General features: G+C 33.4%; 1 protein-coding gene across 1 annotated transcript; it reads left to right on the plus strand.

Moving 5' to 3' along the window:
- Positions 1-4,682: 4,682 nt before the first annotated feature.
- LOC149791787 (uncharacterized) lies at positions 4,683-12,597 on the plus strand. Its single transcript, XM_089969264.1, has 6 exons — positions 4,683-5,273; positions 8,555-8,641; positions 9,286-9,462; positions 10,291-10,404; positions 11,304-11,396; positions 12,473-12,597. Exons 1-6 carry the CDS (start codon positions 5,072-5,074, stop codon positions 12,544-12,546), a joined length of 747 nt encoding a protein of 248 aa, XP_089825390.1. The 5' UTR covers positions 4,683-5,071; the 3' UTR covers positions 12,547-12,597.
- The last annotated feature ends 7,544 nt before the right edge of the window (positions 12,598-20,141 follow it).

Genomic DNA, 20,141 nt, shown 5'->3' on the forward strand with positions numbered 1-20,141 from the left:
TTGTGGCTTTTTTCCGTTTGTGCTATAGAAGGTATTTATTTGAAAGCTAACAACACCCATATCTTATAAGAAATACAAGGCCGTAATTCTGGTTCATTGGGCATCGTTATTCTATATTTATGACGAATAAAGACTTTTCTACGCCGCATTTACTAAGTTTCAAATCACCTGATGCTTTTGATTAATTCCAACGAGTACAACTTTCTCGATCTTGTTCAGTATAAATTGTGTTCTCTCTCTCTCTCTCTCTCTCTCTCTCTCTCTCTCTGCGTGGACTTTCAGCAACAGTTACTCCGTCTTAGGCGTCATTATTACAAAAGTGGCTGCAGTTGTTGCTTCATTACATGCATGAGAATTTTGCATAGAATCTGGATCGATGGACAGTTCTAAAGCAAGTTAGTTCATTGCCAGCAGTTCATTGGTTCACACTGATATTAACAGAACCTCTTGTCAGCATCCCATAATGTATGTATGGTGTGTGTGTGATTTTGACTTGTAATGTACCTTTAACAATTTCTCAGTTATATCACTACGATGTCTGCAGTGTGGCAGTTGATAGTGCTGTCCAGCACTTAGGAATCCTGCCGCAGACGTCTGGCATCATGTCCCACACAGTCATAATATATACTGACACCTGGCCGACCAGTCTTAACACTAACCTCTTAATGCTGAGCGCCAATCGAGGGAGCTACTAATACCATTTTTTAATAAGTCTTTGGTATGACTCGGCGGGGATTCGAACCCGCGACCTCTTGCATCCGAGGCGGACGCTTTAACCACCTGGGCTACCGGAGATGTCTTTGTGCGTTTAGCATTGTATCTTGATGCTATCCTTATCAGCAAGACATACAGAAAGACATGTTGAGCAGTTAGTTTGATTTTTGAGGTGAAATGAATGTGGTCCAACATGGGCCGTAGCACTAAACAGACCAAGGGCCGTGAGGATTAGTGTCTAACCTCAAGAAATAGCCGTGAGGATTGCAGTGTCTAACCTCAAGAAATGGCCTTCAGGATTATAGTGTCTAACCTCAAGAAATGGCCGTGAGGATTACAATGTCCAACCTCACGAAATGACCGTGAGGATTACAGTGTCTAACCTAAAGAAATGGCCATGAGGATTACAATGTGGCCGTGAGGATTACAATGTCCAACCTCAAGAAACGGCCGTGAGGATTACAATGTCCAATCTCAAGAAATGGCCGTGAGGATTACAGTGTCTAACCTTAGGAAATGGAGGAAGACCAAGATGTTACCATTTTTCCATAGGATAGGTATAACGATTAATAATGACTTTGGCGTCTTTGCCAAAATAAATCTGTTTTAATATTTGGCATCAGAAGCCTATGGATATTTTCTATTACAACAACAACAACAACAGCTACTACTACTACTACTACTAATGACAATAATAATAATAATAATAATAATAATAATAATAATAATAATAATAATTGCATAAATAGGTATTAAATATATAATACGTTTTTTACTTCAATTGAACGAGCATAAAAAACAAAATAAATAATGCGATGACTGAAATGGGAGAGGGGCATCCTTACAGCAACAATAATGAAATTGATAAACATATGTAGGCTTTGAAGAAATATATCTCGGCGATGCTAAATAACTTGGATTTCCTTCTTGCCTGCATAATAAATATGTGATTCGGTTTCCTGTTGGCATGGTGATAAGAACAAGTACATGACAACACTGATGAACATTACGCCTCTATATGAATTATATTTCATGAATTCAAAATATTAGAATAGCAGAAAAGAAAATTACAGCTTAGTCTAAGACTCTGCTGACTAAATCACTCTCGGCGAAACATAATTCCAAAGAATGAAAGTAACAGCAAACAAGTCTATGTCGAAAATTTAAAAAAAAAAAAAATATATATATATACATATATATATATATATATATATATACATATATATATATATATATATATATATATATATATATATATATATATATATATATATATATATATATATATATATATATATATATATATATAATGGGGGGCGTCTGTGTGACCTCCTTTATTATTGAAATGAGAAATTTGTGCTACAGCCAATGAAGGGGCCTTTGTTGCACCTACGCGCAAATTCTGGTCAGCCCGCCAGGCCTAATTTTTACACCGAATGTATAATGGATCATAAAATGAAATCAAATTTGTTCTGTAGTGGTGTATTACAATTCCCATTTCCTAAGTGCCCTCGTGATAACTGTTATTGATCTTTTATGTACGTTTGCAGAGGAACCTTATGGGGAAATCACAGCTTACAAACAACCAATTGTAATCTCACTCAGAAAGGTTGTTTTCTAAAAGAAACCTTGCTCTAAAGGTGTTACACAGCTTATAGACTTTTTTTACTGAGTTTGTTGCCTAGTACAAGAGGTTTAGAAGTGATAAAGGAAAATAATTAAGTTGTCGACAGAGCAGCGAGCATTATTACTATTAGATTCCACTTTTAGAAGTACATAATTTCAAGATTTCATCATTTACAATATAAATTCCTATCAACCTACAGCTGTCCGTATTTGATCCATAATGAGTTGTGCTGAATATATATCAAACATTCACAGTGATAAAGAACATTAATACAGTCTACCGACCACAGCACGATTATGCAATCGGCAAATGTAGAAAGGTTTCGGGTTGAAAGGATATCATGACATTTGTTTCTTGCATTGTCATATCTGTCATGTCATCTTATCATGTTATTTGCTTAAAGCAAATGCTGAAAAGTATTGTCAGATTTCTTATGTAATATATCCACTTTATATGTCTGGGAGTTTGAGTTTGTAGTTGTTGAAGCTACAATGCTGATTTTAGTATTCACAGTTTTCCTTCAGTTTCAACTGGCTAGTGTGTATTCCGAAACAACAACTGGTAAGCAAGACCTCTATGTATGTATGTATGTATGTATGTATGTATGTATGTATGTATGTTATTTACATAATTATGTATTATAAAATAAAAGTTGAATCTTCGGTTTATTCACAAAATATCACTATTAAAAGAAACTTGTTTCATTGGCATTTCCTACATAGTCCAATTTTTAACAATATAATACCAGCGTGATATGAGTGGGGTGGGGGTGGATAGTGTTTTAGAAAGGAAGAATATAAATAATCGCAGTAAAAATTCATATACCATGGTATTATTTGTGTTTCATAATGCTGAATATGTAACAAACACTCCAAGCGATAGAGAACATTAATACAATCTACCGACCACATCACAATCATTTAATGGGCAAATGTAGACAGGTTTCAGGTTGAAAGGATATCATGACATTTGTTTCGTGCATTGTCATATCTGTCATGTCATCTTATCATGTTATTTGCTTTAAGCAAATGCTGGAAGGTATTGTAAGGTTTCTTAGGTAATATATCCACTTTATATGTCTGGGAGTTTGATATGCTGTTGAAGCTACAATGTTGATTGCAGTATTCACAGTTTTCCTTCAGTTTCAACTGGCTAGCGTGCATTCCGAAACAACAACTGGTAAGCAAGACCTCTATGTATGTATGTATGTATGTATGTATGTATGTTATTTGCATAATTATGTATTATAAAATAAAAGTTAAATCTTCGGTTTATTCACAAAATATCACTATTAAAAGAAACTTGTTTCATTGGCATTTCCTACATAGTCCAATTTTTAACAATATAATACCAGCGTGATATGAGTGGGGTGGGGGTGGATAGTGTTTTAGAAAGGAAGAATATAAATAATCGCAGTAAAAATTCATATACCATGGTATTATTTGTGTTTCATAATGCTGAATATGTAACAAACACTCCAAGTGATAGAGAACATTAATACAATCTACCGACCACATCACAATCATTTAATGGGCAAATGTAGACAGGTTTCAGGTTGAAAGGATATCATGACATTTGTTTCGTGCATTGTCATATCTGTCATGTCATCTTATCATGTTATTTGCTTTAAGCAAATGCTGGAAGGTATTGTAAGGTTTCTTAGGTAATATATCCACTTTATATGTCTGGGAGTTTGATATGCTGTTGAAGCTACAATGTTGATTGCAGTATTCACAGTTTTCCTTCAATTTCAACTGGCTAGTGTGTATTCCGAAACAACAACTGGTAAGCAAGATCTCTATGTATGTATGTATGTATGTATGGATGTATGTATGTATGTATGTACGTACGTATGTATGTATGTATGTATGTATGTATGTATGTATGTATGTATGTATGTTATTTACATAATTATGTATTATAAAATAAAAGTTAAATCTTCGGTTTATTCACAAAATACCACCTTTAAAAGAAACTTGTTTCATTGGCATTTCCTACATAGTCCAATTTTTAACAATATAATACCAGCGTGATATGAGTGGGGTGGGGGTGGATAGTGTTTTAGAAAGGAAGAATATAAATAATCGCAGTAAAAATTGATATACCATGGTATTATTTGTGTTTCATATTGACTTTAAATAAGAGAGTTACAAACTCTCTTTTAAATATTTCAAATAAGTGCAAGCTGCGCAGTACTAAAATAACCTTAATGCAATGCATATATTAGTATACCGTTAGTTACCGACCACATTGGTGGCACGAAACTGGCTGGTTTTAACAGCTGCCTCGCTTGGCGCTCAGCAGTAAGAGGTTAGTGTTAGGATTGGTCGGCCTGGTGTGAAGATTATGTGACTGGGTGGGACATCATGCTACATGTCTGCGGCATGATACCCCAGTGCTAGACATCACTATAAACTGTCATACTGCAGACATCGTAGCGATGTGACTTAAAAATTGTTAAAGCTACGTTAAAAATCCAAATCCACAAACCATTGGTTATACAAATTAACAGACCATTGAACTTTTTACCTTTTTTTAAGCCAAATCAGAAAAGTCTGTAACATTAATACGGATTACCTTTCCTGTGTGTGCACTTCACGTGCATCAGACGGTACATACGAATTCTCGCATGAGTAAACAACGTGATATGAACTTTCGAATGTCTTATCAAATCTAACGGATTTTATTCTGTATTATGACATACGATTTTTAACTTCTGATTGGATCTTAATGTACCTCTTTCACGAAGGAAACGAAACATTGTTCACCCGATTATCTGACCAACTGTCATGGATAACAGCACGAGAAACTTGTACCAACATGTCATACGCCATTCTTCCCGGCATGCGAGCTGCACGCACTCTTGGAAAGATGCGTGTTGGAGAATTCGCCTGGATTGATGGAAAGGAATACACTTTCTGCTATGAAAAAAGTAAGCTAAACATTGTTTTTGTATTTTTGTCATACCCTACCTAGCAAAAATTGGTGGGATTTGTATACACTTGTTCCGTTTGTTTCCTCGTCTGTCCGTCACACTGTATTCCCAAGGTATAGATCCTAGATCATTCAACATCTATTCATGGATCAAGCTAAACATCGCAAAATTGTAGTTACTGAAGCTAAAGGAGAATAATGTGGCAGAATACATACAGTGCTCTCTTAGTACTCGATAAGGTTGTATGTTAAATCAATATATTTGTAATCTCTTTGTACCTTCACATTTATATTTGTTCAAAATTAATAGTTGTAAGGCATACAAATTAAGCCAAACACAATCCACATATTTGTTATAACGTATGCCGATGACATTTCTCAGAACTGCTGACAGTAAAATAACCTCTGAACAAAATAATTAAATTTCATGAAAACTAAAATTGCGGAATAAAAGGAAATCTGACTCAAGCATAAATAATAGTTTAAGACAACGGAGCACATAAAAAACGATGAAATGTTATGCTACAGTAAGGACATTGCTGAATTTATTTTAATATGTAGTTATTATTTTCAACCACATTAAAATAGAAATTAATTTTATCTAACCTAGCAAAGGAAATAAAACTGCACTGCTGAAGCATGTGCAGGCAATATGTAAATGTTCTGATTTTAAAATATTGCTGTTTGTTTTTAATCGTACTTTTGTAAATCAGCATTATTTAAATACATTTGAAATAATGGATGTGAGTATATTCATTACATTAAAACTTTAAATTGTATACAAATATTTTATTGTATAAATATAGCTTTTAAACAAACATTTTTCAAACGTTCCTCTCTTTCGTCAGTGAATTATACGATCACGTATACCATGTTTTATATGATCGTGTATACCGTGTTTCATACGATCACGTATGCCACGTATACCATGTTTTATACAATCATTTATACCAAGTTTTTCCGCTCCGGTGGCCTAGTGGTTAGAGCGTACGCCTCGGATGCGGGAGGTCGTGGGTTCGATCCCCGGCCGAGTCATACCAAAGACTTACAAAAATAGTACTAACAGCTACCTCGCTTGGCTCTCAGCATTAAGAGGTTTGTGTTAGGACTGGTCGGCCTGGTGTCAGGATAATGTGACTGGGTGGGGCATCATGCTACATGTCTGCGGCATGATGCCCCAGTGCTAGTCATCACTATAAACTGTCAAACTGCAGACATCGTAGTGATATGACTGAAAAATTGTTAAAGCTACTTTAAAAATCCAAATCACACACATACACATAACAAATTTTGGTTGTAAACATTGATGGTCCTTTAAAGCCAAATGCATTATATCAACTGCTGACAGCACTTGGTGAATATGGGTAGGCTGGCTTTGCCAAATCATATAAATAATCATCTACTCAGACTAGGAATCGGTAAGGTCTTGTACATCAGCGAGTATGTGATGTCAGACTGGGATGTTATGATGTCTAGTTACATCAAGGTGTAGGTGATCACATGGTTTTTACACCCTGTAAACACCGCATAGCTTTTACAACTTAGCACTGAAAAATGAATTTAAAAAATTGCTGGCTCTAACAAAAGTTTCAAAAGAGATTTAATTTTTGAAATATATTTGGTATCCAATATGTTCTTTATATATAAAGTTACTCTATCATAAACGACATGTCTGAGGAGTACATTAACTATAGGATGAAATTGTGGAAAAAGAGATTTGGTAGATTATGCGTTCGTGATATTTTTAATTTACTCAAAATGAATTTTACTTTATTTTTAAAATATCCACCATATACATAATTTAGAACTAAACTGGAAAGGTGTATAAAACATTTGTATGCAATTCAGAATTGTGTTAAAATAATTATCTACCATATTGAAAGCCCTTGCATCATCCGTATGTCATGTAATGTATTATAAGACTGAACTGTGGCATGTCTGTAGTGTGTATGTTGACATTATATTTTTATTTATTTCTGCATAATTATTCATAAAAATTTTATTGTTTTATTTTTAAACTGAACAATTAACAGCGTATTATTGACATTTTCAAGAAACATTTTTCCTCTGTCAATGTATTCATGTCGACATGGAAACAGTCTGCAAATATGTCACATTAGATGTCTGTAGCGTAACGCCATAAGCTTGTTTTACATAAAATCACCCAAGAATAAAGCCTTTGTCTCCTTTTGCAATCTATTGTTTTTCATCCGCAGTTTTTAATGTCATACAAACTTCAAGTTCACCAGACTGAATCTTTTTCATAGACAAATTAAACAATCATTCGGAATGTGCACACGTATCAGATTAGTGACTTAGAGGTTCCGTCTACTACGAAAAGTTTTTCACTGTCCATATTTTCATAATTTTTTTTTTTTGGCTTAGGGGGATTATAGATGATACTGTCTTTTTCACAAAACAAAACTGGGAAAACTTGATTCTGGTGCAAATAAACAAATCACAGATCTCGTAAAACGTTTTGTTTCAAGAAGTAAAAAGTACACAACATTTTCGCACTTTGTATTTGTAGGCCAACCACCTGAAATACCGAAAATGGTTAAAATAAAAGAACAATAAACAAATAAAGCAATTATTCATATTATTTCCGTTTACCTACCCCAAAAACATGTTTGCACTGAATATTTTTTTATGATGAAAATCTAACAGATAAATAATTTAGCATCACGGTATCGTACCGACCTTGGAGGATTACAAGTGCAAATACTGTCACGTCTGAAATATTCATTTTCAATAACAATATAAGTGTTTTAAATTAAAAATTTAAATTTTCTACGCAAAGTGATTAGCAATATATTTCATTGTCGTACCAGATTTCCGGACATACGTTTTTCTGTCATTACGACTTTGATGCCTTTTTTAAAAAGAAGGTTAATATTGTAAATTATGGAAATCTTGGCAAATCCACCATATTGATTGCATGTAATTTTCCAGAATCATTTCTTTATTATGTGCGTATATTTAAGAGGGATTAAAAGTTTTAAAGACAGAACGTTCTAAACCAAGTTTTCTTAACACAACTTGTTTGCTAATAATGTGTTTGTTTCTGATAGATTTTAGTTTAAACATATTTTATTTCATAATTGTGTAGCTCTAGATTAGAATATTTTGGGAGTACAGACAGGGAAGGTACAAAAATAAATAAATAAATGAAACAGAGCAAAACAAACGTAGAATTAAAGTGAATTGTACTTCTTTCTAGAATGTTGCACCAGTCGCAGTTCTGGCTGCCTCATTTTGTATTTTTTTAATACAAAACAGACGCTAACGAGACGAAAAAAATATGCAGATATGTCACAGTGAGGAGAGAGGACACAAACGAAAACCTTACTTACATTTGCAACAAAGGTAACAACCTTGAATTCAGCAATAATAATACTTGTTTTTCTTTCTTGTATTGTCGATTAAAACCTAATTGATTATGAACTACAGTAAAATGATACATGAATAACTCATTATTATGCACGTTTTCGTGAATCATGAGTGCATTTGTCATCACAAAAGTTAACAAATGATTTGAAGAAAAAAATCTTTCTGATTCTTTGAATTGTTAACCTTGTAACTTTATGTAACAATATAACTACAAATAAGAAGAAAAATACTTGATCCGGAACCTTTAATATGGATCACATCCGGTTTGTGTCGGTGAAAACATTAGGTATGTTAAATCTTTTCAGGCGTTCATCGCCACGATCCTAAATTCTAGTAATTTACATTTGATTTGAAATAAATATACGAAACATTTAGGAACGATCCTTTTGCACTATGAAATGATTAATGTTTCCAAACCAATGACAGAGTAATTTAATGGTTGCATATACTCTCAAAGTAATATGATGTGCAAGAGCAAATACCGAGTCAATCACAAAGTCGAATGAACGAATAGAAGCAACTGATTGGCTAATATTGGGGATGACATAAATGGTAAAATTATGATCTGGATCCTGTTTTTATCGTCGGAAATGTATCAACATTTTATTAATTTCGACCAGATGGACAGTTCGAGAACAATGAGGATACGCTACCGTACGCTGATGCCGAAAATGAATGTCTCAAGTCCAGTGCGTCCATGCAGGGAGTGGCAACCTTTATAATACCAATGATAATTCCAGTAAACAGGACACACTGGATCAAGGATTTCAATGATACCAGTATCATCAACAGTTTGAGTAGGCTTTTAGTCCAAATGACATATACAAATTTCATCCGCGTGAATATATATATATATATATATATATATATATATATATATATATATATATATATATATATATATATATATATATATATATATATATATATTTATACATAGAGAGAGAGAGATAGATAGATAGATAGATAGATAGATAGATATTCAGTCTTCATATGGTAGTATTACTTCCATAACACCTTATCTGTCTCAGATCAATATTAATTTTATGAGTAATATTTTATGTTTTAAATATTCACTCTTGGGTGATTTTTGTAGACGATAAGGTGCATTATCAATACAATTATAGCCAGTGTCCAATGAATAACGTGCTTCATACAGTTATTTCCAGCATCAAATGAATAACGTGATTCATGCAGTTATATCAAGTGTCCAATGAATAACGTGATTCATTGAGCTGTATCCAGTATCCACTTTTTTATGTGATTCATTCAGCTGTAGCCAGTATCCACTGCATAACGTGGCTCATACAACTATTATCAGTGTCAGTTGAATCATGTATAATAAGTCATTTATAATAAGTCATGTATAACAAGATGAACATGTGTTTAAGTTATCTCACTGTATGCAGAGTTCCGATGCGTTGACTAAATACACAATTAGGTCCTCGCGTTTATTTCAATAGACGAATTCATATTACACATTACTGAGAATGCCAGCATACGGTATATAAAAATACAGAAGAATAAAAAAAATATTTCTCTGTCGCATAGATGATATTAAGTGTCTTAGGACCTAGAAAGTCATCTCAGATATTCTACAAACATTTTTGCCGTATCTTGTGCAGGTCATGGACAGACGGTGACACAGATTTGTATCGGTATAGTGAAGATGGACCATGACAGTTTTGAATTCGGTACCACGTCATGTGATGAAAATCATACAGTTATATGTGATAAGAGTAAGTTTAATATTTTAAATAAGATTTAATGTTTTCAAAATATTGTTTGATTTAGGAATTATAAGGGAGTACCGTGGAAATACTGAATACTAGTGACACAGCGATTACTGGAAACCAAAATGAATAAGTCAAAACATAAATCACAAAGGCGCACATTCAAGACATGATACTATAGTATTCTCTTCAAAGATGAATTGCTAGATAGAGTTTGCCACTACGTATGTAATACTTTCTTGACAAGTGACAATTTACATTCATTACCTTCTTGTGAGCATGCCAGCAAAAAGCCGAAATTCCCAACAAAGGTATGTATCCGGCAGAAACCAATAACATCTATTGTGTTTTATCTAATACTCCCTTCAGAGACTGGTCAATATTCTTGGGGTTTCAATCTGAAGATAAACACGCACGCACACACATACACACATACACACAGACACATATACACATACAACTTTGTAACCTTGGATGATGAAACATGGCACAGACATCCATACCACCTAATATGAGTTGGTTTCTTACATCAAATTTAAAATAAAAAAAAACATTAACACATTTGTGTTAAACACAAGATATATTTTCCACCTTTGCAGCCGGTATCAATACCTCATTAACATTGGCAACCAGAGGTGAAATGGTGCCGAGACTTGGTGACTCGAAGTCTGGAATAGCTTCTAACCACGTTTTTCCTTGACGTTTTAAGGAGAGAAACAAAACACAGACACACACATATCTAACATGGATGATGTAATATTGCAAACACCTAACGTAGTTTTTCATTTTTCATAGGTATAGACATAAATACTACTAAATACGAGTTGGATTCTTGCAGGAAAAGCGAAAAGGAAAATAGGTTAACTCACTTTAGCCTAAAACGGTTATATTTTCTTCCCTTGCAGGTGGCCTCCATACTGCATTTGCATTAACAACCAGAGATGAAATGATGCATCGGCTCGCTGATTTGAAGGCTTCTAACCAGCCGCAAGCTGATCGTACGTAAATGACACTTCAATGGGCAGTTAAAATTCGTACAACATAAAATATTCCGTTTACATCATGTCCGTGAATTTATTTCACCTTAGATTTTACAAGTTCTTGTGAACGAAAACAACAACTATTACAAATCCATTTAGTTCATGTACATTCTCGACTCACTTGGCTCACGTTTACTGTTCTGAAGAAAGGGCATATGTATAAGAGAAAACACTGCTATTTTACATTATTTCATAAATATACATCATTTAACTGTCGAAATATAAATGAGAGTTCTAAAATACATTTACCGTGCTATAACAATTTACTCAATAAACGTGTTGCTTTTTTTTTTTGCTCAAAGGACAATAGCCTGAATCGTCACCTGCAGATATGCGTACATAAAGAGATTGTGCGATATGCATAAAATACACTACATTGTTAAGATTATTGAAGATGATTACAGTCATACCTCCGTGTCACGTGGAGATCCAGCAGGCATACGTCACGGGACATGCACTTTTGAACTTAAGTTGGCCACACATGTGTCTTTCGCTAGCAACATTTCACGTCATTCAGCCACTGGAAAATAAACTCAAATCGAATATAATTCATGTATCGTCATATTGAAGCTATTTGAATCATATCACTTACACATGGATGCGATGCATCTACAGACGGCATATATTTCAAGGTGTTCGGGAGAAACGCTAGAGATGTTTCAGCAATTATTGAGAAGGAAACTTCGGCAAATGGACAAATTGATAATATATTAATCCATAGTAATACTTTGAAGGAGGTTTTCCGTTGTCGCAAAGGCTGAGATATTGAGATTTGCAGGTTTTCAAATTCTGAAACGAGCTAAACTGGATGTGTCCTGCAAAAATGCTGAAGAACAATAGCTAACACGTTTGCAAATGATTATATGAATGTTATATAAATGTATGTTACATGTACATGATCGAAGTTATATGAACATAACCGCATGATTGGAGTCAAGTACATCTGCAAGTAAAGTAAGGTCTGTGAGATCTGATATTTTGTATTATATGTTACATGTACTAAATGTTTGTAAACTTCTATTTCTGCATTTCAGGTTTGATATTCATCGTATTATACTCGACCTTATGGGTCTTACCCTTTGCCCTATCGATCGTCGCCATCGTGTAGTACCGGAAAAAACGTTTGACTAAAAGCATTGCGAAGAATAGTATATACAAGTCACGTCGTTCTGATGCAAAGTAGGTCTTTCTGTCACTGTCTCTCTGTCCGTCTGTCTGTCTTATTCTCTCTCTCTCTCTCTCTCTCTCTCTCTCTCTCTCTCTCTCTCTCTCTCTCTTAAGTGCTTCAGAGGCACAGCTGTTAATGGATTGAACTTGGGACTATATTTGTTTTACATGCCTCGTCATAATATAACCTTCAAAATCAGTACGGTAAAATAGTAAACCACAACCCCACATATCTCTCTCGTGCATTTGGTATCTAACTGACGTGATTGTGGTTACGAATGGAAATGATTAAGAGGTAAAAATACGCATATATGTCAATAACATGTCGGTTCGTTTATTACAGTGACAATGAAAGAATACATGTGCTTATAATAAGCACCACTCACGCTCTGACATATATGGTAAAGACCTAATCACGCTGAACAAGCAATTACTTCGAATGGTTAGATAACAGATATACATATTTTAACATAATTTGTAATAGTATTTCTCCTCCTCATAATTGGAGATGCATAAACGTAACAAATAAAACAGATATTTTTAATAATAATCATTGCAAATTAGCATCAGATGCGGCTAATGAGGAAACAAATTACGTAACTTGGCGATTAAGGACCTGTTTTAGTAAAATGACGGAAAATTACAAATTTTTAGAAATATATTATAGCGAATCAACATTCGAAGCAATAAATTGGGGTTTCTTTCTTCTGCAATTCGCATTGGAATATAAAGTTAAATTTAACCACCCAAACATATTTTTATATGAAGTCATCAAACACAAAAAACATCAGTAACACAGTCTCTCGTAATTATTCAAAATTGTCCAAAATTGTTCAAAATGTTATAGTTTAGGTAAGCAACGTATTGATTAGGATGAAAACATCACGAGAAGACTTTAGCAACATATTCCTAATTACAAATTTAGAACATCAATAAAACAGTCTCTTGTAACTATTAAAAGTTGATCCAAATGTTACTCCAAAACTTTAGTTAGGTAAGCAACGTTATGATTTAGATTAAAATATCACGACAAGATTTCAGCAAAATATTTCTGATTCCGAAGTTAGACCCAACGATGATGATACATTTTCATTGCTGCCTTGTGAAATAGTTATAAATATGAGTAGTATTGTTCGGTAAAAAATAATTTTATAAATGAACGGATTGTTTCAAACTATGATTTAACACTGCTATAAACAAAGGACGTTGGAAACAAAATATAATTCCAACAAATTATACACTGCCTGTAAGAAGTCGTCAAAGACATACACAAGACGACGACTTGGGTAAAACTGTGTGGACAACAACACCATGCCAAATGCAACTGAACATCATTTTAAAGACAAAGATCCCGAACGGAAAATGTTTTATTCATGCTAATATCCACAAAAGCAGATTTAAAAATAAATATTTCAAATTTTAAAATATTTTATAAATTACAATTTTATGCATTATATTTATTTTTCAAATTTCCACATTTTTAATAAAATCTGCAAATAACAACTCAACTAATCATTCAAGTAAAATGGCATGACCAACTGTGAAAAAAACTGTCGATTTATAAACAAATCAAGCTGTCCATCGCCTTTCAAAGATGAGGATGTAACGCTGTCATGAATTCCAGAGAATGCTGAGTTTTTGTTTGACTGCTTGAAGCACAAATGATTAGCAATATTTTAAATCGTTTTTAATGTTAAAAAAAGATTAGCATGAAGCAAATGTAGGAGGAATAGAAACACGTGAATCAAATGTATGTGCAAAAGACAGAGGAACGGGATTAGATTTAGGAAAAACTACTTTATACTAAATTTGTCACAGACAGAGCAATAGTTCGTGAGTTTTCGGAATCATGCAGATAACAGTAATAACTGTCATAATTTTTGCACCTCTCTATTTAAACAACCATTTAAACTCTTACATAATCGTAAGTTATCTCTTACTCATTACGTCACTTGCATCACGTTGTAAAGCTACGCTCTGGATCTGCTAAATCTTCAACTATGCAATCTCCTAAACGTTCTACACTTTCCAACAGTTTATGCGATCTAAATTACAGTTGCAAGTTACGACTGTAAATATACTCCATATACAGTTGTTTCCACTACCTTCTGCTGTCATAGGCTTCGGCGTTTCATATGTTTGACTAAACAACCGTTAAATCTTACACAAAGCCTCTGAATTCTCCTTTTTTCCCATAACTGAACAAGCTTTGCGCCGCAGATGAAATATTTTCACCTTGAAACTGTTCGTTGAAATCATATACTAATGTCCCTGTTTCTTGTAGTTCTTGGACACATGATTGCTTTGTATTAATTGCTTGCATCACTATGTCAGAAGGAGTTACTATTGGCTATCTTTGTGCAAGGGTAGGTTGAAAAGGGTGCTATGAATATATGCCCAGATTTTATCATTTGGATGTATGAATTTACTCCCATAGTATGTACAGGGTAATACATTAATTAAGCTACTTCCACCTTTATTTGGAATGCTCCTTCAATATTCGCATTTGCCTTTTGCTTTGCAATACAATGTTTCTCTCAATATTTACATCAACAACAATAATTTCGTAACGTCTAAAAGGAAAAGAATGACAACAGAAGCCTCATATCCCAATTGAATTTTAGAATATGACTAGAAATAAACATTCTACTATAACCAATTGAGCATAACAATAACTGTTCAAACGTTAACTAAAAAGCAGTTGGAAATATACGGATGCTACCAAATCAAGAAAACCTATAGCAATGCCCCAGTGCCTATCAACAACAATCTTTTGTCCCATGTCATTATCTTAGAATTAAAAAGAAATTAAAAAGTAAATTTCTATTAGTTGATTATCTGGATAAATTTTAGATAATGATACAAGAATATCACCTAACCTTTAAAGGTTTTTCACACCTTATTGGTAGCTTTTCTAATGCAAGTTAACATTGCTTATATCGCACTTAGTGCCAGGTTGATGTGACATAAACAGAAACATCTCATTTAATCACCTGCTGAAAAGAACACATACAATCGTCATGTATGTTTTGTAGTCGATTTTTTCTTACTTATAACAATTAATTACAACACATGCAGTTTAAATGGAGTGTTTGATTATTAATATTTAGGTCATTAAGAGAAAGAAAAGAAGTGGACTATATGATAATGAAAGTTACACAAAAGAATAATAATGATGTCAGTTTCGAATGACCCCAGCTCTTTCCTGTGTTATTTTACACAGTCTCCTTGGTAATAACATTGACAATTTCAAACAACGCCACCTCTTTTCTGTTTTATTTTACTTGGGTTTTCGCTGGCAGTTTTGCATTTTTTTAAACAATATGCTTTCACTATCCTTGTTCTGTCTCATATATGTCAATCGAAACACAAGGAATAATGCAATCTCCATTTAAATCATTATGGTTCATACCTTCATGTTTTGTAATTCAGACACATACAATACAAATTACGTGGCATTGCACAAATCATTATAAATCTTGTTAAATGATTTTAATTTTTTTAAAGATTTTAATTTTCTAAATTATTATGTTTCGGGAATTTGTATTCTTGATGTATTATATTGGTGTAAAGATTACCTGAAAGAGAGTGTAGATTATTTCGCGACAACTATTCAAGTCATTGTTACGTTTACCTTATATGCTTGTTGCAAATTAAGGAAGAGAGAAGAAATATAGAAGACGAAAATTCAACAATTGAAGACCTAAAAATGTTTGTTGAAACTAATGGTTTTATTACTTGACCGCTGGTTTCATTGTTGCTTTGGGTCTGGTATTGAATCACACATATTGGTATATTTTTAAACATGTTATACCTAATAAAAACTCCTAAGGACAATCAATTAAATCGGCTAATGTGCGAAACCAATTCCAAAACTGTTGTAAATTTATAATTGGCTGTGTTTTTGCAACTGGTGTGATTGCAACTACAACAATATTAATGTACAAAGTCCTTCATGCAGCCTGATTACCCATTTAATCATATTGCTAAAGAAAGTGAGAAATGAAGGTAGGGTTATTTTCAAAGTTATAATGGCTAAATGTTTGCATTATTCACAGTATCTCATGTTGCCCCACAAAGACAATGAAGCAGAGCTATGTTATATACGTCATGGTGGTGGGATCTAAATAGATTTATTTTCTGGCAAAGTTATATTTTGATTATACAAGCAATCGTTGTATTATCAACTTTTAAATAATTGCAGTTGCACCAGTTGATAAATGAAAGGAAGATTTCCATTTGTGGAACAAAATCATGTGATCAGACCCAATCGCGTTTATTTCTGTATAAACTGTATGAAGAACTACTTTATACTAATTTCTATAAATGGAGTCACGTGGAAAGTAACTAACGTAAACACTAACCTGGAAGGCATACACAATGCATGCCTTTAAAAAGAAATAAAAACGGTGGGGGCATTATGTGCTGTGTGACTTGTCATCTGCCAGTTTATACCACGATAAACTCAGAAAAACAACGCCACACTCTTAAATATATTCTTGATGACACATTTCCTGGAAACATTTATTCTAAGAAAACAAAATTGTTGGATATCATTTCATCTTTCAGTCATTCAACAACGTCCTGGGTTACACATGGTATGTTGTAAATGTAATATTTCTAATGTCATTGAGTGGACTGCTCCATTTTATATCTACATAAAGTCTTCTCGTTTCAAATTGAATGCATAACAATAATATCTTATTCTAGTATAATTCGTGAACTCTAACATTATAATTCCTTCCTAATTATCTTTGGTAATTTGATTTGTTTCACATTTTCCATACTTACTATGGTCAAATCCTCATCATTTATTATCCTCATATTTCTCTTATTTGAATATTTTGTAGTAGATCTCAATGTTTGTGGAGTACATCTGTTTTCCAAATACAGAGAAAATTAATACTCATAAAATCATTTTAATAAAAGTGTTGTTTTTTTTTTTCGTTACAACTGTTTTCAATTGGTTGTCTGGTTTTTATTTTACTTGCCATAGCGCACCAAACTGAACAGAAGAGCAAGGAACGTTGGAATTAAGTGACTTTTTAGTATTGGTAAATATACCTGTCTGAGAATTATGGTGAACTAAAAGTTTCACAATTTCCATTCGATGTTATACTCGGAATTTACAACTCAGTACGTAGTTCAATTGCATCATCGTCCTTACCTCGATTGACTGAGTGAACAGGTTATGCGTTTAGTAAAGATTAAAATTCATTAGGGTCTGTCATTGTCACAACATACATGAGCAGATATCAAGTGTGCTTCACATATCGCTTTATATAATTATTACATCAGCAGATATCAAGTGTGCTTCACATATCGCTTTATATAATTATTTAGAGCATTATTTTTTCTTATTGATTGTTGTTCCATTTATTGACTGATTAAAGAAACAAAATGTTATCAATAATATTAAGACCTTTTCAAATACCACTAATGGTACCATGTGCATATGATAATAGCGCTAGCATCTAATTCGAATTCATACGCAATTCGTAAAATGTTTACTCGAGTCAATAACAAACATCCATCAACAAAGTAGGGATTTACATTTTTGAAGACTTCCAATATGATGAATGTACCCAATAAAGAATGAAGAAGTAAATATTTATTGTCCTGTTATATATATATATATATATATATATATATATATATATATATATATATATATATATATATATATATATATATATATATATATATATATATATATATATATATATATATATATATATATATATATATATATATATATGTATATATATATATATGTGTGTGTGTGTGTGTGTGTGTGATTCGGATTTTTAACCTAGCTTTAACAATTTTTCAGTCATATTACTACGATGTTTGCAGTGTGACAGTTTAAGGTGATGCCTATCACTGGGGCATCATGCCGCAGACATGTAGCATGATGTCCCACCCAGTCTCATTATCCTGACACCAAGCGTACCAGTCCTAACACTAACCTCTTAATGCTGAGCGCCAAGCGAGGCAGCTGTTAGTACCGTTTTTGTAAGTCTTTGGTATGACTCGGCCGTGGATCGAACCCACGACCTCCCGCATCCGAGGCGGAAGCTCTGACCACTAGGCCACCGGAGCGATTGTCGTGTCCTGTTATGTGTAGTTTGGACTACCTTGCCGTTTATATATTTGCGTGTTCAACTATACGTTTTGGTACTATAACAACCAAAATGTTTTAAAGCTTGTATATTTTTGCAAATGACGTTTGACAGCAAAGATTACGCTGGCGGCAATATAGAAAAGAAATACTAAGTAATTAGGTAATTCATGATTTCCCAGAAATCGCTTTTTAAAGTTTGGTTTTAGAAATTTAGAAAGGATCGAAAAGTTATAAAGCCTAGAACCTAAGCTGGGCTTAATGTACATTCATAGAATGACATGATATATGGAGAATAAACCACTCAAACGTTTCTCCGTAGTTATCTTTAAAGATCTTTCCAAAATTGCAATATTTTGGAGCAGCGAATACATTTCTCTGTTCACTCTTTCAGGCGAAAACAAGATCGAGAAACGCTACCCCGAGACCATTTTATGCGGTGGCATAATGAATCAGAGAGCAAATCGACGCCTTGTAACGGCTGCAAGATCGTGGACAGCACAGGAGGTCAAGGAAATAATCCACGAGACGTCAGTGATGACGAAGGTTACGATAATTTCGATCCGCAACTTGGGTTGTACGAGAATCCCATTACCGCTAACGATCCTACATCTCACTATCATATCCAAGGACACGAGCTATTGGCAAAGCATGCCGCTCTTTCCAAAGAAACAAAGTCCAGCAAAATTGAGAAAGGTTTGTTGCCCGCTAGAGAATCTCTTGACACTCAAAAATACATGTCGATGCATAATAATGAAAGAGACAGCACGATAGTTTTGGACACAGAGAACACGAATCTTTACGAGAACTTCAATCGGGTCGATACGCCATTGGAATGTCATTACGATAATATCTGATTCTGAGTATATCCGCAACTTTAAAAATCCTAAGAAACATTATCTGCCCTACAAATTATGTGTACAAAATATTCAGATCTTTTCATTAAAACTATCCGAGGAAGACTGGCATTATATTATCTTATTATGGAGTGCGTCTGTGTGTGTGTATATTATATCCCCGACTTGGTTCATTCCTCTGTTGGGTATGTGAGTGTTGTCAAGATGGTTTGTAGGTTATTTTCACTCGGGGACAAATTAAAATCATCTAACATACATAAAAATAAAAAATTCTCTCTTCCCATACATTTTCTCACTTTATATATATATCTTAAAATAAGTAATGGAAAAGAGTGAGAAGCAACAAACTTTGTAAAATTAACAAAAAATTTATTTCCCTAGAATACAGTTGAAAAATGTAAAAAGAACTTACGGTTTTGCGAATTAAACCCCAAAATAGTCATATATATATATATATATATATATATATATATATATATATATATATATATATATATATATATATATATATATATATATATATATATATATACGGTGTCGTTAATGTAATCGTTATGT

Source organism: Sinohyriopsis cumingii, chromosome 9 (genome assembly GCF_028554795.1).
Source record: "Sinohyriopsis cumingii isolate HCF-2022 chromosome 9, ASM2855479v2, whole genome shotgun sequence".
Taxonomy (NCBI): Eukaryota; Metazoa; Mollusca; class Bivalvia; order Unionida; family Unionidae; genus Sinohyriopsis; species Sinohyriopsis cumingii.

Coding starts and splice junctions, on each gene's coding strand:
- LOC149791787 (XM_089969264.1), top strand. CDS start 5,072: ATGTACCTCTTTCACGAAGGAAACGAAACATTGTTCACCCGATTATCT. Junction 10,405..11,303: donor TACAGTTATATGTGATAAGA/GTAAGTTTAATA, acceptor CTTCCCTTGCAG/GTGGCCTCCATACTGCATTT. Junction 11,397..12,472: donor TAACCAGCCGCAAGCTGATC/GTACGTAAATGA, acceptor TCTGCATTTCAG/GTTTGATATTCATCGTATTA.